This window comes from Symphalangus syndactylus, chromosome X (assembly GCF_028878055.3).
Source record: "Symphalangus syndactylus isolate Jambi chromosome X, NHGRI_mSymSyn1-v2.1_pri, whole genome shotgun sequence".
In the NCBI taxonomy this organism is placed as follows: Eukaryota; Metazoa; Chordata; class Mammalia; order Primates; family Hylobatidae; genus Symphalangus; species Symphalangus syndactylus.
In genome coordinates, this window is record NC_072447.2 from 114,883,168 (window position 1) to 114,909,904 (window position 26,737).

The window sequence follows — 26,737 nt, forward strand, 5'->3', positions numbered from 1 at the left end:
AACTGACCAAGTCACCAAACCAATGTGTGGCACAGCCAAAGTTTGAACTGAGACCTGTTTACCTTCAAAGCTTACACTTTTTCCACTACCTACCTACTTTGCTTCTGCATATATGAACTGCCTATTTTTGTAAAAAGGAAGAACAAAATGAAAGAATTGCCTGGATAATTTAAGTTCAATTATTCAGACAATTGCCACAATGTTTTTCTTTATTTTGCATATGTAGACATGACATATGTGATTATATCAGATTTTAAAAATCTAACAGCCTTGTTTTAATAAAATGACTGTTATTTGGTATCTGTTTCAAATCTCAATAGATGTATTACAACAAAAATGCTTGTATAGTTTTGTTAAGTTAGCTGACAGAGAAACAAGCATTATTTTCTTGGACCAAAATCTTGTTTTGCTTGTAAACTCTAATGGTGCTAGAGCTGTGTCCTTATTATTTGTGGTTTATTCTGCTCTACACTGAGCAACATGATGAAGAAGGGGAAGATAACTGTGATTACATTTTAATTAAGAATTAAGTGAGGTTTTTTTTCTCTTCTGGACTTCATGCTTGGGCATAGAGAGAGTCATTTTCCCTCTAGCCAGCAGGCCACCTGTGACTGCCAACCTTACGTTGGATTTGTAGATTTTGGCAGGGTGAACCTGCTGAGAAATGGAGCACTGCTTCTCATGAAGCAGATTCAGTGAACTATACTCCAAAGTCCATAAAGGCAGACTTTCCTGCTCCTGCTCCACCATTACCCTCTCTGTACCTTCTCTCCGCCATTATGCCTTTGTCTAAGGATAACTTCAGACAAGTCACTTAACTCCTCTGAGCCTCAATTTTTTTTTTTTTTTTTTTTTTTTTTTTGAGACGGAGTCTCGCTCTTTCGCCCAGGCTGGAGTGCAGTGGCGCAATCTCGGCTCACTGCAAGCTCCGCCTCCCGGGTTAACGCCATTCTCCTGCCTCAGCCTCTCTTGAGTAGCTGGGACTACAGGCGCCCGCCACCACGCCCGGCTAATTTTTTTTTGTATTTTTTTAGTAGAGACGGGGTTTCACTGTGGTCTCGATCTCCTGACCTCGTGATCCGCCCGCCTCGGCCTCCCAAAGTGCTGGGATTACAAGCGTGAGCCACCGCGCCCGGCCGAGCCTCAATTTTTAACCTGTGAAATGGAGATAGGAATCATAACTACATTTTTGTAAGAGATAAGGTCTGGCTCTGTTACCCAGGCTGGAGTACACTGGCACAATCATAGCTCATTGCAACCTTGACCTCGTGGGCTCAAATGATCCACCTCAGCCTCCCAAGTAGCTACAACTTTAGGTGTGCGCCACCATGCCCAGCTAATTTTTTATTTTTTATACAGATGGGATCTTGCTGTGTTGCCCAGGCTGGTCTTGAACTCCTGAGCTCAAGCAGTCCTCCTGCCTCAACTTCCCAATGTGCTGGGATTACAGGCAGGAGCCACCAAGCCTGGCCCATTACTACATTTCAGGACTCTGTCTATAGGATGGATTTTAAGGAGCTCATCCTATGGCTAAGAGGGCAGATATTGGAGTCAGAAGGATCTACATTTAAATCATAGACCCATTGCTATTAGCTGTGTCACCTAGGGCCAGTTATTTCAATTTTCTGGGCCTCCATTTTCTCATCTAAAAAGTGGGGATAATGATAATATAAAAACCTCAGCAGCAGTATCAGGCACATCATAGGGGCTTAATAAGTGGTAATTATTATTACATGGGTATAAAGCCTTCATAAGATAATACAATGGGTCAAGCTTTGAAATAAGTCATCACTAGGTCTGAGTCATAGACTTATACTAGCTGTATGTCCTTAGTCAAGTCACTTAACATCTCTGAACATAAGTTTCTTCATCTGAAAGATGGAGATAATAATTGTACCTATATAATAGGGGTTGTGTGAGGACTAAATAAGTTAAAGTATATAAGACATCTAGCACAATAAACAGTAGTATAAAATTGTTATTATGCTATTTTTACAGAGTGAGAGTGATCATATTTTTCAGCATAAAAATGGGGGTTTGGGGTCTTACAGTGTGACAGAATGATTGAAACCAGGAATAATCCCAGATGTATGATTACTGTACAGAAGCCATCAAGTATCTTGGACTCAAAGGCCCCATTGGAACTTGGGGTAAAAGTAGAGCAGCCTGTGCTGAGAGGCAAAAGAGAGGAAAAAGGGAAACAGGGAGGCAGAAAGTTGGCCAATATCCCATACCAGAGTGGACCACATAAGCATGGTGAAGAGTAGATGGCAGCCTCTACTAAACCATCCTCACCTTCAGTGTCAGGGGTCCGGTTACTAAGAGGTGGGCAGCCCAGACCACAGAGCTATTCATCTTCCATGCAGATGCTGATTGTGGTGGCCAGAGCAAGAGATCATTATTGGCTGAAATGAACAGGTCATCTTTCAGTTTTACACAGACAAATAGCCTGGGTCTGGCTTGTTCATTGTGGTCTGTCTAGATCTGTTGAAAAATACAGAAACAAGAACAGAAAACCAAACACCGCATGTTCTCACTCATAAGTGGGAGTTGAACAATGAGAACACATGGACACAGGGAGGGGAATATCACACACCGGGGCCTGTCAGGGGGCGGGGGGCCTGGGGGAGGGATAGCATTAGGAGAAATATCTAATGTAGATGATGGGTTGATAGGTGCAGCAAACCACCATGGCACGCGTATACCTGTGTAACAAAATTGCACGTTCTGCACATGTACCCCAGAACTTAAAGTATAATAAAAAAGGAAACCCCTACATTTTAGTGACAAATTTCAAAAGCCATTGACTGTCAGTAAAGTTGTGTAATACAGGAAATTTGTCTTCAACCTCCTTCCTCTGGGCCCCACTATCACCTACTCCTTGCCTCTCACCTCCCTCAGCATTCCCCACTCAAAACCCTTTTTCCTAATTCACCCTCATATGGAACTGATATCAATTTAGAGAATCACTTTACTTTTTCTCAGAAATCAAAATCTTCATTATGCCAAAAGGATAATCTTTTAATGGTGGGAGTTCACCTTAGCTTAATATGTCAGAAAATATATTGATGGGCTTTTCTGTCACTGAACTCATATCATGAATGCTATTTTCAAATACAAGTATTTAGCGTTCTTAAAACCTGCACTTTAAAATGAATAGTTTATTTCTTATTTAGGAAGTTCTGGTAGGAAATTGTTCTGGTATTGCTTTTTTTTCTTTTGATTTTGATTTGCTGATTTTAAAAAACTTTCTCCCTATTGTGTCACAGTGTTTTTTCTTTATCATAATTTACAAAAGCAAATTATAACAACTAATGGAAAAGATCACTTTAAAAGCTTGTTTTGTGATTGAGAATGGTAAACAAGGCCTCTAGTATACCCGCCTAACATCAGTAGATGGCAGCACACACTCTCCCGTGAAGGGCAATGGGTGTGGAGACACCATTTTATTTGAATAGCAGTTAAGTTCAGAAGCGGAATCTTATCAAAATGGTTTCTTTTGGTAATCTTCGTGAAAGGATTTATTTCCAGTTTTTTTCCCCCTGCATAACGTGGAAATAAAGGTTGAATAATTTATTACCATAAAGCCACATTAACTGAACCCCACCAATTGGAATGGGTCATAATTCAGAAAGTGACTTGGGCTGAAGCTTATTTGCTTTTTCTATATGGAAAAAAGTTTGCTTAGCAACTTAATAGTAAAACTTTTTTAGAAGACTATAAACTGCTTAATAAAATTATGACTTCAAGTGACTTTAAAATCATCATTTCATTAAAATAAAAAAGTCCAGGCCCTTGTGCATTAATAGCTAATTTGAATAAGGATGGCTCTCAGTTATATAGAAATCTGTTAGACAAGTTGAAAAATAAAAGACCAACTCAGAAATTGCTAAATTGGTGGCATTCTATAGATATAGCTGAAGTAAAATATATTCTCTAACCCTTGCCTTAAACCATGGAGCATTTACAAAGGGAAATAACTAATTGTATTTTATTGTAATTCGGCAAATATATCAATATATTCTACACATGGCATTGTGTGAGGAGGCACTGAAGATACAGAGATGAATAAGACACGGCTCCTGTACTTAAGACATAGTCTAAAAGTCAATATCAAATACCATGCACACACAAAGGAACCCATGCAGATGACTGCTTAGTACAGAGAGTAACTCAGCACAAGTGTTACATTGTGACAAAGACATTAAGTGAACCAGGAAGAACTGTGGAATTCCTATCATGTATATCTTGTACATTTCTAGCCATAGATACAACATCGAATGGATGCCAGATGATTATGGAACCCTTCAGTTCTAATCCTTACAAGTCAAAGTTCCAAATAGATAGATACAGACATCTGATACATTAAGTACAGAGAGAGAGAGAGCAAGGACGAGAGAGAGAGAGAGAGAGAGAGAGAGAGAGAGAGAGAGAGAGAGAAAAGATACAGTAGTAGCACAGAAGAGTGAAGTTGTTAATTATTCAAAGGGATCAGAGAAAGCTCCCTAGAAGAGGGAATATCTAAGCTAAGTTTGGAAGCATGAGTAGGAACTTGCCACAGAGAAAATATGGGAAAGACATTTCAGGCAGCGAATGGCATGTAAAGAAGACTTGAAGGCATATGTCCGGGAACTCTGACTTATTCAGTGTTACTTGAATAAAGAATTGGTGGTATATGGTGATACTGGCGTTGTAGGAAAGGAAACTGAACTTTTAAGCAGGAGCTGATCATGAGCTACCATTAGTTTGTTTTGCTTAGAGCATAAAGTTCTAGTGGAGAAGTGGTAAATGATGAGAAGAGAATGAAGCAGGAGCCAGATTAGGAACCTTGCATTGCCAAGGAGTTTTGGCTTTTATCTGTAGGTGTTAAGGAGCTATCAAGTAATCCTGAACCAGAGAATCACATTATCAGGTCTGCACTTAGAGGATCCTGATAGAGATGTAGAGCCTTGACTAGAGAGGGCAGCAGCTAGACTAGGAGTCCAGTTAGGAGGCTGTTGGAATAACCCAGGAAAAAGATGATGAGAGCCCAACTAAAGCAGTAGTAATGAGGAAGGAACACATTCAAAAGATGTCTAGGAGGTAACAAGATATAGGCCCTTGGTGGACAACTGCATGTGATAAGTGAAAGTAAGAGTCAATGATGACTCACAGATTTCTGACTCAGGCTACTGAGTAGATGGATTGGCAGTACTACTGACTGATAGTGGAAATACAAAAGAAAAAGTATTATAACAACCCATATATTAGCAAAGTCTTATTTAACCTAATTGAAAAGTGAACTTTCATTAAAAAAAAAACCCCAACAACTTGATGAGTAATCCATGAGTGAAATGTTTAACTGATTATTTTTCTCAAGCTATACGATCTACTGTTAGGTCTAAATTGTCTACCAGCCCAGAGAATAGACTGTTGTGTAAATTAGTGTGAAGTATTATCTGTAGCATATAATTGAGCACTTAAATACATATTTTCTTGTTCTCATTCATTTAATCAACAAATATTTGTTTAGTAGCAGCCACTGTTCTAGGCTCCAAAGTTACAGGGATGAAAAGACAAAGTTTCTGCCCTCAAGAAGCAGCATGTAAGTCTCAGTGAAATGATCAGAGAAGACTTCATAAAGGTGGATAATTTGAGATTTTATTTAAATGACAAATAAGAATTCATGGGTTAGATAGGAAAGGAAAAGGGGGAGCACATGCAAAGACCTAAGCACTATATAGTGATAGCATTACTAGGATACAAAGTAGTAAGTGTGGAGAAAAAGAATAATATAAAGCTAGACTGGTTAGATAGGAGCCAGATGATGCTGAATGGTAAAGGGTCTTCTCTGTCTAACTACAGGAATTGGATTTGATCCTGCAGTGGGCAGGAGCTTTTGAGGAACTATGAACAGTGGAGCAAAATCACTCTGATATAGGGTTATTGTACATCTCAGTCTGTCCAGGGCAGTCTCATTTTATGAATAATATGGTCCCCCTTTTCCAAAGGCATGGTGTAAGAGGAACTAGAGAAAGCAGAGTCTACAAGTAGGTTATGACTGGCACAATTGTTTGAATAAGAAGTATTGAAGGCCCAAACAATAGCAGTGGCCATGGGCATAGAGAGAAGAGTATGAATACGAGTGACAACTAGAAGATAGAATTTACAGGTCTTCTCTTGATTAGTTCATATGTGAAAATCTTGCCTTACCAACCAACTGTACACTTCCTTGTACCATGTGTTAGTAAGATATAACTCAAAGGTAATAATACTGACATGTTTGCTTCCAAAAAGAAAGGTGGGCCAGAGGCCTCCAAATAAATGATGCCCTTCAAAGTAATATCCTTGAGAAGCTGCATCCTTATTCCCATGATGGTTCTATAACCCCAAGTTTTTTCTGGACCTATTTGAACACTGCATTGAAGAGTCAATGCCACTTCTGTGGTATTTATTCTGAGTGATAGCAAGTATTCATCCTCTGAGTGATGGACTGGATTTTTTTGGAATAGCAAAACTAATATTTTTAAAGAGCCAAACATGATAAATTAATAGTTTTCTTATGTCGCTTATAAACTTACAAAAAAATGTTTGGAGCAATCTATAGAAACAGAAAGTAGATTAGTGGTTTCCTAGATATGTTTTGGGAACTAAGGGAAGATGGGGAGTAACTGCTAACAAGTAAGAGGTACAAGGTTTCTTTCTGGAATAATGAAAACATTCTAAAATTAGATCATGATGACACACAACTCATTAAATATGTTAAAAACATTCAATTGCACACTCTAGGTCACTGAACTTTATGGCATGTAAATCATGTCGGTAAATCTGTTCAAGTCTTTGGAGCACTAGCAGTGTCCTAGGTTCAGAAATATATGTTTCGAACACGCATGGGTCTCATTACTTTATGATCAAACTTTGTTCTTCATTAGACTCATTTCCATTCCCACACCCTTAGCACTGTACTAGGTATATAGTAATTACTCAATAGATATTCGTCCAGCAGAATTGGATATAGCATAGTGCTTAACTTCAATTCAGAGAAGATAGTGATTTTACTAAATAGTGTAGATAAGTTCTTAGATTGGTTTTTAGCGATTATACCAATTTATGTACCCAGCATCGGTGTACAAGGGTTCCAATTGCTCTACATCATTGATAACATTTGGTGTTGACAACCTTTTTAATTTTAGCCATTCTGATCGGTCTGTAGTGTTAACTCATTCTGGTTTTAATGTGTATTTTCCAGCATATTTACAAGACTGAGCACATTTTTGTGTTTTATAACTTCAACTTTTGTTATAGATTAAAGGGTACACATGCAGGTTTGTTACATGGGTAAATTGTGTGATGCTGAGGCTTGGGACTCTAATGATGCCTTCACCCAGGCAGTGAGCATACTACCCAATAGGTAGTTCTTCAGCCCTTCTCCCCCTCCTCCCCTGTCTAGTGATCCCCAGTGTTTATTGTTCCTGTCTTTATACTCGTGTGTATTCATTGTTTAGCTCCCACTTATAAGCGACAACATGCAGTATTTGGTTTTCTTTTCTTGCATTTGTTTGCTTAGGATCATGACCTCCAGCTCCATCCCTTTCTTAGATGTTTTTTTATATCCTAATATATAGTATTATGAGAACTTTTTATAGATGTTGGGTGGTGACAAGTTTTTTTTGTTTTCCAAATATCGGTAATTTTGAATATAAGCAAAATGGGTTATTATTACTACTTTAATTGCTATAAAACTATTTGTTATTTTAATAAGTAGAAAGTATCATTTTTATATACATTATAGAAATCCCATGGGAGTATTTGTCTAATGTTTTGTCACTGACTCTGGCATCTTAATTTTCATTATTAAATTAAAAAGCAGTCAATCAATTTCTATTTCTCTCTCTCTCTCTTCCACCTCCTCCTCTTTTCCTCTCTCCCCACCCATCTCTTAGGAAGCATTGTGAGTGTTGGGGACCCAAAGAAAAAATACACAAGATTTGAAAAAATTGGTCAAGGGTAAGTGATTGTTATCTGAAATATAAAAAGATGAGTACAAGAAACATACATTAAAATTAAAATTCAGTAAGAGCTTGGGTTTCTGGTAAATTATGCTTCTCATTTCCTAGATTATATTTATGTCTTGCATTCTCAGTATTGGCCTTTCAGGGGGAGGGCTGACAACAGTTACAACATTAACCTAGGAACACATCCTGCTGAAATCTTCATTATTGTTGGGCTGACAGTAAATTCTGTGGGGACATTTCGATCCTATGTAGTTAGAAGATTCAAACAGATTTCTCTAGAAAAAGCAGTAGGGTTATGGAAACTTCTAGCTTACATAAATACCCCCTTTATTGCAGTTCCCCCTACAGCTACATGGATGGTATGATTAAGATCCTGTTTTATTGTCAAAATGTAGAGTGACAAACTGAGGGTGGGGAATGTCCTTATGGAATGATCCGGAGGTAGGCAGAGTTGACTATCTGAGTATGGAGGAAACAGACAATAATCCCTAAATGAGACTTAATGCATCATTTTCACTTAATATACTTGTTAAAGATTCCCAGGCCCCACTGCCAAAGATTTGATTTAGAGTCTGGAGTGGGGTTCAGTGATCTGAACTTTGCAAAAGTCCCTCAGATAATCCTGATAATCAGCAAGACATGGAAACCATTGCATTAGATTATTCACTAAAGCTGAAGGCAGGAGTCACCAATTCTCCAAGTCAGCTGTACTAATGCATGTCTCTCAGGCCTCAATGTGAAACTAGACAGGTGGATCTGAGCAGGCAACAGCATTTGAAACAGGGAAAAGTTTTATTTAAAGGAAAATGGAATATTCTTAAGGGACATCCTTAAATGAGGAGTGAGACACATATTCAGGGACACCAACTACTGTATGTCAGAAACAAAGATGGCACCTCAGACTTTTCCTGGCTGAGGTAAGGGGCTGAAGACAAAGGGTTACGGCCAATATGCTTGCAAAATTGTGCTAGCCCATCAGCCATTAGAATCTAATTATTTTAGGGTAAGAGAAGGTAGAATTTCTTCAAGAACCGCACTGCTTTTCCTGGCATACTTAGGTTCAAAAAAGTATATATCATATATAAGCTTGACTGTTTTTCATGATTTTATATTTTCTTTGTTTTTCCCCCTAGCTTTTGTACTAAAGTTTCTTTTGAAATTGCCAGTATATCTCAGGAAATAAGGGAAAGCGTTCATTAGACATTTGGGCTAGAGAAAAGGAGAGGCACTCATGGAAACTGTGCCTGGTGGGAATCAAGATGAGAAGACCCCAAGGGAGACAGAAACTCAGGAAGAAATGCATGGCCAAGTTTATTCTTCCAGTCAAAACCATAACGACATTGTATTTGAACTTTCCAGGGGGCTAAAATGTATTCTCATTTGCTCACAAAAAAAGAAGAGTTTTGTGGTCTCTAGAAGCTCCCTGTCACCGAATGGGTCAAATTAATATTTCTACTCATTGTTCTAAAACAGTGATAAACAACAGAACTTACTGTGATGATAGAGATGTTCTATATCTTTGCTGTCTAATATGGTAGCCACTGGCTGTGTGTGGCTATGGGGTACTTGGAATGTGGCTAGTGCACATAAGAAACTGAATTTATGTGAACTCGTTTATTTGTTTAGCAGATATTTCTTGAGCACTAACTATGTTCCAGGCACTATGCTAAGTGCTAGAGAGGCAGAGATGGGTAATGATGGTGTGGGCCCTCAAGGAACTTACAGTCTACACTGATAAGTGCTTGACAGAGGGATACAGGGTACTAGAAGAACCTTGAGGCAAGCTTACTCAATTCAACCAAGGGCAGAGCAGGGCCAGCTTCTAGAGCCAATTTTCCCTGTCTACTTCTGGTGGACTGGTTGTTTTGCTTAAGTAAGAAAGCTATACCTTCCCGAGTCCATATACAGATCTCAGCTCTCCTTCTTCGTGCCTGAAGGGTAAATACCACCAGACAGATTGCAAAAAGACAGTATTATGTACTAAAGGGACTTAGAAAACAAAAGTTGGCTTTTAGATTTTATTTTCATCTGGTCGAGTCACTGGTAGAGCTAACAATAGGAAGGGAAGGGATATTCAATCCACTTAGAAATAGCACTCTAAATCATTGTTGTCCAGTATGGTGGCCAGTAACCACATTTGGCTACTGAGCACTTGAAATGTCACTAGTCCAAATGGAGATGTACTTAAGAATAAAAGGCATACCTGATTTCAAAACCTTAGTATGAAAAAATAATGTAAAATATCTCATTAATACATTTCTTATTGATTACATGTTGGGAAATTTTGCATACATTGGATTAAAGAAAATATATTATGAAAATTAATTTCACCTTTTAAAAACTTTTAAATATGTAGCTCTAAGAAATTTAAAATATGGCTCATGGCTCATGTTATATTTCTAATAGGCAGTAATGCTCTAGTTGTGGCCTTCACTGGGAGTTGTTTATTAATTCGTAAAGTGTTTTTCCATGGTTGTTTTTTGGAGAGTGGGAGATGTTATAATTTTGTCTTGATTGTTCCAACTAAAAGCCAACTGAGCCAAAAATAGCATTGAATTTTAAAAGGAAAAAGTACGAGATGGTTTCAGATATCTCCCGGATACTAGGTAATGAAACAAGACTAATTTTGCCAAGAACAAAGATCAGGCCACCAAGCAACTTTGTGTAACAAAGAGATTTCCTCTCTTGGCTATTATTTATGCCTGTGACTTTTAAAGATGAAAAGGAAAGTTCTCTATCTCTGAGTCTCTTTGTACTGTCTTCATAATCTAAAATGAAAAAATCGAAGCATAAATCCTGCTTGCCACTGCAGAAAGGTCTATTTTAAATTCCCAGCAAGTTCATCATTTTAAATAATGATAAAGTAGCAGATAGTTCACTCATAGGCCCAACACAACTTTGTAACATGTCCTTAGAGGGTATGGAGTCTATTGTATTCCTACTTTTGTCTTTTTTAGTGTTTAGCACAGTGCTTTTGCACTTAGTAGGCCCTCTAAAATAATTTTGTGCAGTTATGATCAACAGCTAGGTTCACTTTGGCCAGATTCAAAGAACTGCAAAGCTGTCTGCCAACTCCATCTCTGTGGGTCTGTTTTTGCTTCAATAAATATTTGTTGAGCTAATGAAAATGTTAGTCTTTCCACTGCATCTTCTCACTTGTAAGTGGGAGTTGAACAATGAGAACATATGGACATGGAGGGGAACAACACACACTGAGGCCAGAAGGGGGGTGGGGGGCGAAGGGAGTGAGAGCATTAGGACGAATAGCTAATGCATGCGGGGCTTAAAACCTAGATGACGAGTTCATAGGTGCAGCAAACCACCATGGCACACGTATACCTAAGTAATAAACCTGCACGTTCTGCACTTGTATCCCGGAACTTAAAGTAAAATTAAAAAAATAAAAAAGAAAATGTTTGTCTTTCTAGCTATCCCTTTCCTCTGTCCTCTGTATTTACATGTGTATATACATGCCTATCTTGCTCCTCCTGTGTCTGTCTTTCCCTGTTTTTCCTCAGCGTGTCTTCACATTTTTGTCTTTCACAATGACTTGATTGGCCTCACCACATCTGATTCCTTTATTCTCTGGGTATTTGTGTGTGCTGCATATCTGTCTTCTTCAAGCATGTTGGCCTCACGTTCTACTGCCCATTTTCACACACACCCCACAACCCAAATGGTCATAATATAAAATCAAGATGTATTTAAGATATAATCTGCCAGCTTAAATCTATTTACTATGATTTTATCATTTACTTAATTTACTAATTTTATTTTTTTGATCTTAGTAGATTGTTTTTCCTCAGTTCTTAATTATTAAAGTAAAGCAAAATATTGACTTTTTTCTTTCTGGACCAAAAAAAAAAAAAAAACCACCTCCCAGTTATATTAACTTTCTTTTTACTTAAATGGCTTTCAACTGATTTTTTTTTTCATTAATTACTGGCCTAAGTTATACAAACTAGTCTCTACTCTCAATATATAGAGTCTTTTAAAATTAAATCTGTGTTTTTAATTGTTTTTGCCTTACCTATTATTATAGTGACATTCAAAATTGTTGTCAATAATCATTTGGTGTTAGGGATAATCAGCCCCGGTATTCTATTCTCAGCTCCAGAGAGCACAACAGTTCACTCACTCTCAGGAGCTGGATTTGAGAAGAGCTTCTGCATTAATCACCTTCATTTACTTGGAAAACTAAATTTTTTCTCCAGCATGGGTTTCTGCCATCCCAGCATTCAGGCCTGGGGCCAGAGAATTGGGCTCCATCTTCCATAAATCAAGTTCAGAATCACACGTCTAATCATTTGAGGCCATAGCTGTGTGTTGAAGGCTAAAAATGACATTGTTTCACTGGGTTTGCTGTGAGAAGTGTTCTATAATTGGCTACCAAATCCAGACATTTTGAGCAAATTTATGCAAAGTTAAAAAATAAGGAAAGAAAGAAAAAAAATGTCAGGTACCCCAAAATTATCATTAACTCAACAACATGAGTTTGTCAGAAACATATCTGGTGCACACTTGAGAAAATAACTTGTCTAATAAATGAGATAGGGTGAGACAACAAAATCAAATATTTATTTGCAGTCAACAGCTATCATTGGCAATCCTGTGTAATTCCTGAATAAGCAATAGCTATGTAACAGAGGGCTGAATTTACAACGTTGGCAGCTGTCCCCACAGATTTCTCATTAATGTATTTGAATTCATGTTAGGGTCTTTCCTTAAATGAGAATGCACTGAAAAACAGGCCTTTTTTCTCTTTCAGGTTCATATTGTCTTTTCTCTTCAACATTATAATAGAAAAATATTTTTGAGGAAGCAGCTCAGAGGATCCAGTTTAACAAGTATATTTTTAACATCAGTGAACTTTTAATGAGTGCCTACTATGTGTAATGTAGAGTAGCAGTTAAGAATCAGGTTCTCAGAGTTCACAGTGACCTCTATACTTGTGGTCCCCCTGAATACTGGACATGGAGAAGAGTTGTATCAAGAAATAAGATGAACACCTACCCCCAGTAATGTACCTTTCCTCTATATTTTATTCATACACTCATCTTCACTGTCATCTCTCATATGAATCACTCTTTGGCTGGCCTGGTCCTAATTGACCTTTTCTGTCTTTTGTTTTTCTGAATCCTACAGATTATATCTGTGCCGGCATGTATTCACCACTTATATCTTAGCTTGTCTAGACATGTAAAATTGCTTGAAACTTTGAGGAATGTAGAGGAATAAAGGGAGAATTTTTGAAAAACTTGAAGAAAAAGAGACAGGATTCTGAACTCAGGGCTGTAGAAAAATTACTTAATTTCCTTAAGCATCAGTTTTCTCTTTCATAGTAAGCAGAATGCACGTATCTCATAAGGTTGTAAAAATAAATAAGAGAAGGCATTTAAAGTCCTTAGCACAGTACATGGCACATAGTTAATTGCTCAGTAAATGCTAGTTATTATTAGGGATGAAAGACACACTCATGCGTTGCTATTATATAGAACAGAATATAATAAGTATTGTGAAGAAATTACAAAGAGCTCTGTGGACAGAGAGGAGGGACAAATTATTTACAGCCAAGGAGTGGGTATGATGGATTCTTAGAGGAGGGTACACTTGAGAGTGATATTAGAGGGTATAGGAATTTAACAAGTAGGGTTTATGAGAAGTTTTGTTTGAATGAATACTTACTTCAGACTGTAGGTTTCATTCACTTTGGTATCCCTAAGGTGTGCAACACTGCCCCAGCATATATGCTCAAATAAATGTAACACAATAAGATAATTTTAAAAAAGTTTTTTGATGCACCTGCATACATAAACTTTTTTATATATATAGATATATCTGTATATATATCTATATATATCTATATCTGTATATAGATATATATATCTATATATATGGTTGAAAGTCTACTTATGATGCTTGTTAATTTACTTTCATTTACATATTTAAAACCACTTATATAAAGTATTATTTTGTAGAGATTTTTCTACTCTCATATTTCACGAAAGGTATAATTCAAAATCTTCGTATGTGTCTTTAACATCGTTCTTTTTGTAATCACTAGAGATTATTTTTGAGTCTTCCAGCAGTTATTCAAATATATTACCTGACTTCCATCTAAGATATTTGAGATTTTAAACCCACATATAATTCTGTTCGTGGATATTTATTCCTAGTCACAATTACCCATTCATATAACATTAAGATTATTGTTTTTTGAATTTGTCCTGTAGGTGTATATTTAGGTCTTCACGACATATATCTACTATCTACTAAATGACTTTTTAAAATTTCGATTACAAATTGTCATACTTACACAAAAATAGGGAAAATAACACAGGAACTACTGTATTCTTATCACTCAGATTAAACATTTATCAACAATTTTTAAGGAAATCACAATGCCATTACATCTACAATTAACAATTGCTTCATATCATTTAACTCCCAGTCTATAATCAGAATTCTCCATTTGCAACAAAACGCTATTTTTATAATTGATTTGTTCAAATCAACATCCAAAGGAGATCTACATATTGCATTTGTTGTATATCATAAGTCTATATACCCAGAAGCAGTCTCCTTTCTTTTTCCACTACCATTATCTTGTTGAAGAAACTGGTTATTGTCTTGTAAAATGTGGCACTTTCTGTATTTGTCTGTTAGTTTCATTAGCTGTCATTTAACTTGCTCTTCTAACTTCCACCTCTGGGATTCAGGGGATTCTCCTGCCTCAGCCTCTCGAGTAAGTGGGATTGCAGGCGTGTGTCACCATGCCAGGCTAATTTTGTATTTTTAGTAGATATGGGGTTTCACCATTTTGGCCAGGCTGGTCTTGAACTCCTGACCTCAAGTGATCCACCCACCTCAGCCTCCCAAAGTGCTGGGATTACATGTGAGAGCCACCATGCCTGGCCAAATGCTTGCTTTTTTAATTGCCAGCTTTCATTGTAAAGCGTTAGCATGGAGTTACATACGAAAGTGTTCAATGAGGGGTATTTTGATATTTTTAGTAGGGGAATTTTATTAAGTATCTTTATAAAGTCTTAAAATTTTATATTGTCAATATGTTTCACTGAGTTGCATCCATTATTGTTTATGGTGGTCAAACTATTCCATCTTTAGCTAATGGGAGCCCCTTTCACTGCATTAGTTTGGACAGAGGTCTTTTAATAGCTTGTTTACGACATCCAACACTTGCAGTTATGTGGTCATACCCTCCAAAATAACTTATTCACATCCTTTCTTTGTAATTCTGACAGGTACTCTCTATGAGCATCCAAAACTAGCATTAATTGAGAAGATATCAACCTAATATATCCTTTCCAAACTGTATTTTATAGTAAAAAATAAATGAATGTGGATAAGTACCAATCACATGAAAGATTTTTATAAGAACTTGCATATAAGGCAGCTCCATTTTTATGAGGGAAAATTGGGAGGAGAAAACCCTTATCTTGTATTTGGGTATATATGGTGCATTTCTGTGCATGCATGTATGTTTGTTGTAGGTATATTTTTAGCACAAGTGGTAACATACTATATATCTCCGTTTTGATTGTGTTTCTGTGTTTTAGAGATGGTTCTATGTTTGTACCTCCTACTTTTTAAACAGATGCAGTGTTTTGTTATTTGAATAATACCATAATTTATTGAACTAGGCCCTAAATGGACATAGACACTTAATTTGTTTTTGACATTTTGCTATTATAAACAAGGCTTCTGTGAAGATCCTTACAAATAAACCATTTTATACAAAGTTATCATTAGAATAGATTCCTAAAAGTGTAATTGTTATGTAAAAGGATGTGTGCGTTTTTCTTTCTGAGTTACCCTCCTTAGAGGTTTGTTTGTTTAACACACCATCAACAATGTATGAGAGTGCCGGTTTGCCTGCACCTCTGCCAACACAGCTGTATTCACTTATTTGGGATTATAGTACTATAATAAAAACACTCCCACACTGACTTTTTTAAAAAGGAAAATAAATAAGAAAGGAACTCAAACAAGAAAGCATGTGGCAAAACAAAAGGCTATCCTGAAGAATTAATTAGCCAATGTAGTCCATGTCTTTATAATGCCGAAGTATCTTTGTTACATGTTATATCTCTCCATAGGTTAGATTAGCTATGCAGCTATGTTTGACAGAAAGTGACAATGAGAGCATTTCTTGAAATCATTTTTCTCTTACACGTAAATATATATCTGGGCAAAGGAATTTTGTCTAACATCTGGATCTTTGTCAATCATATCATTATATAGAATGATGATATGTTCAATTCATCAATAATTGCTAACAAATTTTGCTACTAGCTCATGCGTAATCCAGCCCTCGGTCCCCGTCTCTCTAAATTAGTTTTAGTTTTAAGACTACAGAAACTAAATATATAATGTTAGGTATTTTTCAGACTTATCTCTGCTACTCAGTGAGAAGCCCCTTTCTTCTTACTCTAACTTGAAAGTCTCATATTGAAGATGAATAGCTTTGAAACTTATTTCTTAAAAGACTTGTTAAATAACAGTGTCGTTTAGAGAACCTGACAAAGCAGTGTATACCATAGAACTCAGAGTGCTGAGAATAAAACCTCTGATTTTTTTTTTTGGTTGTTCAGGAAACTATGGGCAAGAGTGGTGTCTAGTGTGCTTATAGAAGTGATTCTTTGGGTAGGACCACCCACCCCAAAAGTATTTGCTTCTTCATCGGATCTATTTTGGGCCACATAAGGTAGAACACTGCTATGAAGCACTAAATAGATGTAGTCTGAGTTCTATAAAAGGCTTTGTGATGTAGGAGATTGGAAATACTTTAGCATTTGTGAAGAACAATGTTTATGGAGCAATGGAAGATGCTCTTTGTTCTACTTAATGCTCTTAAATGCACTGTGTTGTGTGCTGTCCCTTGTAAAGAAAGATGATGCCACTCAATCAAACACCATTAGCAGAGTTTGCACGTTAAGTTGTTTTTTCCAGCCACAGTAATGAGCTTGTTTTAAGCCACCTGCCCCCCTTTCCTGTCCAGGCCTCTTGAATCCAATGGCACACACTGTGAAACAGCTGCTTAGATTTAATGTTGGAGTGAGTAGCCGAGAGTTATCTGGCGTTTCCAGGGATTAAGCCTTGTAATTGTGGCCTCGTTATCACTGGACTATAACCCACCGAGCTCCCTGGCCCCACACCCATAATGTGTTACAGCTCTCTTTAAAATTAGATGACCACGAATACTCTGAGAAAAGTCATGCCCTAGCTAAAGGACAGAAAATTCCCTGTTCTGATTTATAATCTTAGTAATTAAAGACTATACCATCTGGCCCCAGCTACATTCTGCGTACTTAGAGCAGTACTGAGATAACATGATTTTTACATAATTTTCTTTTTTAAATTTAGGGATGCATTTTTTAGAAGTAAATTACACAAAGGAAAACGCCAGAACTCTGTCTTTGGACAAGTTATTGCATGTGATGGTAACACCATTCCTGAGTCCCAAAGAACACATCTCTCAACAAAACAAGTAACTATATGGTAGTATCAAACTATATATATACATATATAGATATATAATCTGTTGTTTTTATGTCAGGTGCATTAGTATAGTGAGACAGTATCTAGATAGGAGCCTACAAGTAGTAACTTTTTTAATATTCAGCAAAAGATAAAGTCTATTTCTAAAAACTAACAGCAGTTCATTTTCAACCACATGATCAATCTTAATTGAGTCGGCAAACAGAACAACAAGTTGTGTGTGGTTATACCAAAGCAATAAAACATACCATGTCCTGGGACAAACTAAATGGCTTGTGGACAAAGTGAGTAGAAAATTGAAGGCAAGATAAACATTTTGGGGAGGCGGCTTAGCATAACAGGTACAGACATGGGCTTTGGGAAGTACCGCACTTGCACTTAGCACTGACGTAAAAATGCTAAAGATCTATAGCAAAACGTGAAATGGTGATTAAGAGCATGGGCTGTGGAGACAAAGTAATGCATTTTTAAGCTCAGCTGCTGATTGTGCAACCTTAGGCAACCTACTTAACATTTCTTTGTTTCAATGTCCTCATTTGCAAAGTGAGGAAAATCTAATTTATCTCATAGAGTTGTACAGGATGGGCATTAAGTGAGATCATTACAGAGAGCTGCAGAGGGTATGGCTCAATAAGTGAAATAGCCTTTTTATAGCAGCAGCAGCAATAGGAATACATGTAAAAAAAATAACCATTCTATATGGGGTTTAATCCCTGACTATGACCTCATTAGCACCAGATTTATATTTGTAAAACCTTAATGGGAATTTTGCCTGTCTTTCTGGCTCCCTCATTCTTATTCCTACCAGATTCTTCTTGGACTTCATTGAGCCTTTAGATCTCTTGCCCTTTTTGTTTTCTCCCCGTATATGAGCTTCCCCCTAGGCTCACTTCTTTGCCCTTCTTTTCCTCTAATCCATTCCCATGCTGAAATCAAAGTGACTTATCTAAATTATTAGTCCTACCATGTTGCTGCTTTTACAACTACTCATGATCATGGCTTGACATTGGCACTTGGTGGGAAACATCAAAACCTGGTCAAGATTCCTGATAATGAAACTGACCTGCTTTATGAGGAAAAGGGATTGTGAATTGTTTGCTTCTTTCTGGACCTTTCAGGCTAGATGCCAGTGTTTCCATTTGAGTAGTAAGCACTTGGCCATGTCAGGGAGAGACTGCTGACAAAGCATCTAATGTGATGCCAAGAACCCAGAAGTACTTATCGCATTTTAATTGATGATGAGTCCCAATGGTTGAGAAATCTGTTGGTTTAGTATTCTTTAATCATAGTATAGTTAACTGAAAGATCTCTAACTTCAAGTTAGGAGACCTTTGTTACTTACTTGCTATGTTATCATGGGCCTATCCTTCCTGCTTTCTGGGCTTCAGATTTCTCATTTGTAATGAGGAAGTTAAACTGGATGTTGTCTATTTTCCTTTGAGTCCTGATAATGCATGATTACTTTGTACTATCTGAGGGACTGAGATTTGGAATAAAAACAATACCTATCATAAAAGCATGTTCTTCCTACAGGAATCTGGCTTTAATATAACTGGAATGGAGTGATAATAGGGATCAATGTAATTAAATGTTTAGCATAAAAATCAAATTGACAGTGTTGCCCATTTTAGCACACCAGACCCAATACACCGGAGAATTAGGAATTTTAACCCCTATCTTTGTTAGTTTGAGTTTTGGCATCCTTACATCCTATAGTGCTGCATGACACCGACTTTTTTTTTTTTTAATTATACTTTAAGTTCTGGGATACATGTGCAGAACGTGCAGGTTTGTTACATAGGTATACACATGCCATGGTGGTTTGCTGCACCCATCAACCCATCATCTACATTAGGTATTTGTCCTAATGCTATCCCTCCCCTAGCACCCCACCCGCCAACAGGCCCCGGTGTGTGATGTTCCCCTCCCTGTGTCCACGTGTTCTCATTGTTCAACTCCCACTTACGAGTGAGAATATACGTTGTTTGGTTTTCTGTTCCTGTGTTACTTTGCTGAGAATGATGGTTTCCAGCTTCATCCATGTCCCTGCAAAGGACATTAACTCATCCTTTTTATGGCTGCGTAGTATTCCATGGTATATATGTGTCACATTTTCTTAATCTAGTCTATCACTGATGGGCATTTGGGTTGGTTCCAAGACTTTGCTATTGTGAATAGTGCTGCAATAAACGTACATGTGCACGTGTCTTTATAGGAGAATGATTTATAACCCTTTGGGTATATGCCCAGCAATGGGATTGCTGGGTCAAATGATATTTCTGGTTCTAGACCCTTGAGGAATCGCCACACTGTCTTCCACAATGGTTGAACTAACTTACACTCCCACCAATGGTGTAAAAGCATTCCTATTTCTCCACATCCCCTCCAACATCTGTTGTTTCCTGACTTTTTAATGATCGCCATTCTAACTGGCGTGAGATGGTATCTCATCGTGATTTTGATTTGCATTTCTCGACCAGTGATGATGAGCTTTTTTTCATATGTTCGTTGACCACATCAATGTCTTCTTTTGAGAAGTGTCTGTTCATATCCTTTGCTCACTTTTTGATGGGATCATTCTTTTCTTGTAAATTTTGTTTAAGTTCCTCGCAGATTCTGGATATTAGCCCTTTGTCACATGGATCGATTGCAAAAATTTTCTTCCATTCTGTAGGTTTCTTGTTGACTCTGATGATAGTTTATTTTGCTGTGCAGAAGCTCTTTAGTTTAATTAGATTCTATTTGTCAATTTTGGCTTTTGCTTCCATTGCTTTTGGTGTTTTAATCATGAAGTCTTTGCCCGTGTCTATCTCCTGAATGGTATTGCCTAGGTTTTCTTCTAGGGTTTTTTATGGTTTTAGGTTTATGTTTAAGTCTTTAATCCATCTTGAGTTAATTTTTGTGTAAGGTGTAAGGAAGGGGTTCACTTTCAGTTTTCTGCATATGGATAGCTAGTTTTCCCAACACCGTTTATTAAATAGGGAATCCTTTCCCCATTGCTGTTGTAGATGTGTGGCATTATTTCTTTTTTTATTTTATTTTATTTTTATTTTATTTTTAGTTTTTATTTTATTATTATTATACTTTAAGTTTTAGGGTACATGTGCACAATGTGCAGATTTGTTACATATGTATACATGTGCCATGTTGGTGTGCTGCACCCATCAACTCGTCATTTAGCATTAGGTACATCTCCTAACACTATCCCTCCCCCCTCCCCCCACCCCACAACAGTCCCCGGTGTGTGATATTCCCCTTCCTGTGTCCATGTGTTCTCATTGTTCAATTCCCACCTATGAGTGAGAACATGCAGTGTTTGGTTTTTTGTCCTTGCGATAGTTTGCTGAGAATGATGGTTTCCAGCTTCATCCATGTCCCTACAAAGGACATGAACTCATCATTTTTTATGGCCACATAGTATTCCATGGTGTATATGTGCCACATTTTCTTAATCCAGTCTATTGTTGCTGGCCATTTAGGTTGGTTCCAAGTCTTTGCTATTGTGAATAGTGCTGCTATAAACATATGTGTGCATGTGTCTTTATAGCAGCATGATTTATAATCCTTTGGGTATATACCCAGTAATGGGACTGCTGGGTCAAATGGTATTTCTAGTTCTAGATCCCTGAGGAATCGATGTGTGGCATTATTTCTGAGGCCTCTGTTCTATTCCATTTGACTATATGTCTGTTTTGGTACTAGTACCATGCTGTTTTGGTTACTGTAGCCTTGTAGTATAGTTTGAAGTCAAGTAGGATGATGCCTCCAGCTTTGTTCTTTTTGCTTAGGATTCTCTTGGCTATAGAAAATTTCAGGCCAATATCACTGATGAATATTGATGCAAAAATCCCCAATAAAATACTGGCAAACTGAATCCAGCAGCACATCAAAAAGCTTATCCACCACGATCAAGTCAGCTTCATTCCTGGGATGCAAGGCTGGTTCAACATACACGAATCAATAAACATAATCCATCCCTTAAACAGACCAATGAGAAAAACCTGATTATCTCAATAGATGCAGAAAAGGCCTTCAATAAAATCCAACACCCCTTCATCCTAAAAACTCTCAATAAACTAGGTATTGATGGAACATATCTCAAAATATTAAGAGCTATTTATGACAAACCCACAGCCAATATCATACTGAATGGGCAAAAGCTGGAAGTATTCCCTTTGAAAACCAGCGTAAGACAATTTTGCTTTCTCTCACCACTCCTATTCAACATAGTGTTGGAAGTTCTGGCCAGGGCAATCAGGCAAGAGAAAGAAATAAAGGGTGTTCAAATAGGAAGAGAGGAAGTCAAATTGCCTCTTTTTGCAGATGACATGATTATATATTTAGAAGACCCCATCATCTCAGCCCAAAGTCTCCTTAAGCTGATAAGCAACTTCAGCAAAGTCTCAGGATACAAAATCAATGTGCAAAAATCGCAAGCATTCCTATACACCAATAATAGAGAGCCAAATCATGAGTGAACTCCTATTTACAATTGCTACGAAAAGAATAAAATACCTGGGAATGCAACTTACAAGGGATGTGAAGGACCTCTTCAAGGAGAACTACAAACCACTGCTTAAGAAAACAAGAGAGGACACAAACAAATGGAAAAACATTCAATGCTCATGGATAGGAAGAATCAATATTGTGAAAATGGCCATACTGCCCAAAGTAATTTATAGATTCAATGCTATCCCCATCAAGCTACCATTGACTTTCTTCACAGAATTAGAAAAACTACTTTATATTTCATATGGAACCAAAAAAAGACACCAACTTTTAAAAATTAAAGTGGATTAAGGTTTTATTTTGTAAATATATGCATGGAGATATTTGGATATACCTCAGGCCGTTGCAAAGCTCATCTTTGGGAATTAGCACAACATGGTTGGCATGAAGATTGTTTCTTTGGGAGTATACACCACTGTGCTTCAATTATTACAAGGAGAGTGCTTCCCAGCTTCACCAAGATCCCTTCAATTATTTGTCTTTGTAAACCCTAGGTTATAAATAATTTTGATGATTGAACTGTATTTATTAATAGTTTATTTATTGTACTTTATTAAGCAAAAAATACATATAACTGCTAATTAAAGCTTTTAATCATCATGTGATATCCAACATAATTACAAGTTGTTATAATTCTAGCTAAAAGGAAGTATATGTAATATTTGAATTAGCTGTTCTCAGGTAATTGTCAATTTTTTTGTTATGAATTTTGAAACATCAAATATCTTGAAAACTCCCAGATACTTACAGAGCTTCCTTAGAATTTGAGAATGTAATGAATATGTTAGGAAATAATCAACCAAATAATAATTATCATTATTGCTAATATTTATTGGAAAATCACTATATGCCAGAACTATATACATTTAATCTTCCTTTAATGCTAAATCACAAAGAAACTAAATTACTTACCCAGAGTCTGACCACTAGGAACTAGTAGGACTTGAACCAGGGGAGGTTTGAATGAATGGGAGTGAGGACTACTGTTCTCAACCCAGCAGTGAGCAATGAGAGAGCTTTAATAGATGAATCTTGAAGGAAGTTGAGATATCTTGAAGGAGAGATTCATATTTATACCCGTTGAATTTTAAATTGTTAGAATATGGAAAAGCATCAGAACTGGGGTGCAGAAATATGTTGGGGATGCTAAGACAGAGCTGGGGAAAAGGTGCTAAAAGGTGCTAAAAGGGTATATTGCATAATGCTGAGGTTTGGGGTACGAATTATCCCATCACCCAGAAGTGAGCATAGTACTCAACAGTTAGTTTTTCAACCCTTACCCTCCTCCCTCCCTCCTCACTCTAGTAGTCCCCAGTGTCTATTGTTGCCAGCTTTATGTTCATGAGTACCCAATGTTTAGCTCCAGCTTAAAAGCGAGAACATGTTGTATTTGGTTTTCTATTCCTGCATTAGATCACTTAGAATAATGGCCTCCAGCTCCATCTATGTTACTGCAAAGGACATGATCTCGTTCTTTTTATGGTTGCATAATATTCCATGGTGTACATGTACCACATTTTTCTTTATCCAGTCCAGCATTCATGGGCCCATAGGTTTGTTCGATGTCTTTGCTATCATGAATAGCTGCAGTGAACATGCAAGTGCATGTGTCTTTTTGATAAAGTGATTTATTTTCTTTTGGATACATACCCAGTAATAGGATTGCTGGGTCAAATGGTAGTTCCGTTTTAAGTTCTTTGAGAACTCTCCAAACTGCTTTCCACAGCGGATGACCTAATTTACATTCCCTCCAGCAGGGTATAAGTGTTCTCTTTTCTTGGCAGCCTTGCCAACATCTGTTGTTTTTTGACTCTTTAATAATTGCCATTCTGACTGGTGAGAGATGGTGTCTCTTTGTGGTTTTGATTTGCATTTCTGTGATGATTATTGATGTGGAGCATTTTTTCATATATTTGCTAGCTGTCTGTATGTCAAAAGGCATTTTTAAATCATATTTTGAAATTAGATTTAAGTAGTTTCTCAGGACTTATTGCGGCTGAAATATACACCACGTCGAGGTGATCTATTCCTTTGAACTCAAATAAGTTCAGAAGGACAAATCACACACCGGGCTCTGAAGTCAGGAATGTTTGTTTGCTTATTCCAAGAGCAAAGTGCTTTATTTAGATTTAAGTAGAAGAAATGTTTTCTTCACAGAAAGGAAAAGTCGTATTGGCATTGCATGTTTGCTTTAAAAGATTTTTATTAATTTGTTCATTCAACAAATATTTATTGGGCACTAACTGTGAGCTCTGAGCCCAGAATCTCACACTTACAAAAGTGAGGAAATGATTTGTCTGATATAAGCCTCAAGCCTAAGAAATTTCTAGAATTATCAAATCCTGGTTTAGGTGGCACCTATTGATTAAGTGTGATTTTTCAGCCTAGTTCCAATCGATATTTAGAAACCCAAGCAGAGTGAGGAGGGTAGTAGAGTTGTAGATTAGAAATCATAGAATTAAAGAACCTTAGAAATAAAGTAACTCATTTCTTGTACTTTAAAAGCAAGAGAGTCAGACAGACATGGGTTGTTAACTGTGTAACCTTGGGCAGGTAACCTCTCTGAGCCTCAGTTCATCATATGTAACACGGGAATAATAGCACTTGCCTTATAAAAATATGGTAAGGATTACATAAGATAAATTATCTAAAGTTCTTAGTGTAGTGTCTGACATATACAACATACTCAGTACATGTTTACTGTTATTGTGATACCTCTTTTCCATGTGAGGGGACTGAAACTCAGTGAAAGGAAGTAACTAGCCCAAAGTCACATAGCTTGATGATGTTAGGACAAATATTAGAACTCAGATCTCTACTAATAGTCAAATATGCCTTATACTACACACCGAGTTTACTCCCTGAAAGCCAGGTCATATACACTTCCTGGACCTGTGAGAAATATTTGAGCTAATCCAAGGAGAAGGGAAAGAATGACAAGGAAGTGCCTGACATAAGAAAATAATTCCTGGACTCAGAAAACAAAACAGCAAGGATGAAATAGAGAACAAGAAAGAAACAATTACCAGAAAGTTTACAGAGCAATGTTGGAGCATTACAACGTGTAGTCAATCACAGGACTGATCTCTATTCTAACTCCTTTATTCACTAAAAGCGAAATTGACTTTTTTTTCTTTTTCTTGAGTGTGGTGGTGGGAGGTGGTTTAGAATGCATTTGTGATTCATAGAAGTTACTGTGAATTCAGCTTACTATACAATTTCTATTTGCAAAGCAAGGGAACCCCATAATTGAAGTGAGAATGGAAGCAAGAGTACTGCTAAGATATAAAGAATGATACATTATTAATTTTTTTGAGACATGGACTGCTTTTTTTTATTATTATACTTTAAGTTTTAGGGTACATGTGCACAATGTGCAGGTTTGTTACATATGTATCCACGTGCCATGTTGGTGTGCTGCACCCATTAACTCGTCATTTAGCATTAGGTATATCTCCTAATGCTGTCCCTCCCCCCTGCCCCCACCCCCAGGATGGAGCGCAGTGGCACAATCACAGCTCACTGCAACCTCAACCTCCTGGGCTCAAGTGATCCTCCCATCTCAGCCTCCTGAAAAGCAGGGACTACAGGCATGTGCCACCACACCTGGCTAATTTTTAAATTTTTCATAGAGACTGGATCTCACCATGGTGCCCAGGCTGGTCTCAAACTCCTGGGCTCAAGCAATCCTCCCGCCTCAGCCTCCCAAAGTTTTGGGGTTACAGGTGTAAGCCACTGCACCAGGCCCAGAAATGACAGATTTTAAAAGAATATTGGGCTGGAGTGACACCTCGTAGTAGAAGTTGTTGAGAAATTTAGTAAAAATAAGAAAACAATGGCTCAATAGTAAAGTCATGTTGCTATTGCTTCATGTAGCTATAGTACAGTACAGCACTGAGAGAGACTGGTCTTTAGATGAAGATAGTCTTAAAAATTGGAAATATATGAAAAGAGCCACTCTGTTTCTATACTAAAAGGGAAGGTTAATTTATACTTGCCTAAGCAAAAGATGATATATTCTTTCCTAAACTGTTCTTCAGTTTAATGAAAGGCCTGCAATGTTGGTTATTACAAGATTCAAGAAATATTTAGGGGATTCCAGGAGTTTCCTAAAAGAAGCAAGGCCATTTTGCTCAATTTATTACTGCATAGTGCATGACACTCAGACTGGTGCCAGAAAGTCTGACTGGAGTTCCCAGTCCACCACAAGGGACACATTGTGATTGTTTCAGGTGCATTTGCTGTATAAAAAGATTGTTCCAATATTGTACACTTAAAAATTTGTTAAGGGGGTAGATCTCCTATGTTTTTTTAATCATAATAATAATTTTTTAAAAGGTTGTTCCTTTTCTTCGTAATTTTGAGTTTGCTAATTTTCCTCCCCTCAAAATAATTACATTTTATTTCAAGTAAAATATATTGGTAACAGCTTGATTGCTTATTCTTTTGATAATTTTCACCTTCACAGGGCATCAGGTACTGTTTATACAGCACTAGACATTGCAACAGGACAAGAGGTAAGTGCTAACGTTCAATCCTGATTTTTATTTTCTTTTATTCATATTTATCAGTTATCTTCTTTGATGGCAACTTCGCCTAAAAAAAATGGGTAGCACTGGGTTGACGTAGGTGTTTACTTCCTTGGTGCCCAAAGCCTCTGAAGTGAGTAGTTTACCCGTGATTAACAACAACAACAAAAAAAAGTGGGGGGCATG

At 37.2% G+C, this 26,737-nt stretch overlaps 1 protein-coding gene across 13 annotated transcripts in view; it reads left to right on the plus strand.

Annotated features, from left to right (window-relative positions):
• The window catches only part of PAK3 (p21 (RAC1) activated kinase 3), a 287,741-nt gene that overhangs the window by 225,497 nt on the left and 35,507 nt on the right, over positions 1-26,737 (plus strand). For all 13 annotated transcript variants that reach the window (XM_055267039.2, XM_055267040.2, XM_063634312.1 and 10 more), the window contains 2 exons: positions 7,923-7,986; positions 26,491-26,539. In XM_055267039.2, the coding sequence (XP_055123014.1) occupies positions 7,923-7,986; positions 26,491-26,539 (113 nt within the window). The remainder of the gene's footprint in view (positions 1-7,922; positions 7,987-26,490; positions 26,540-26,737) is intronic.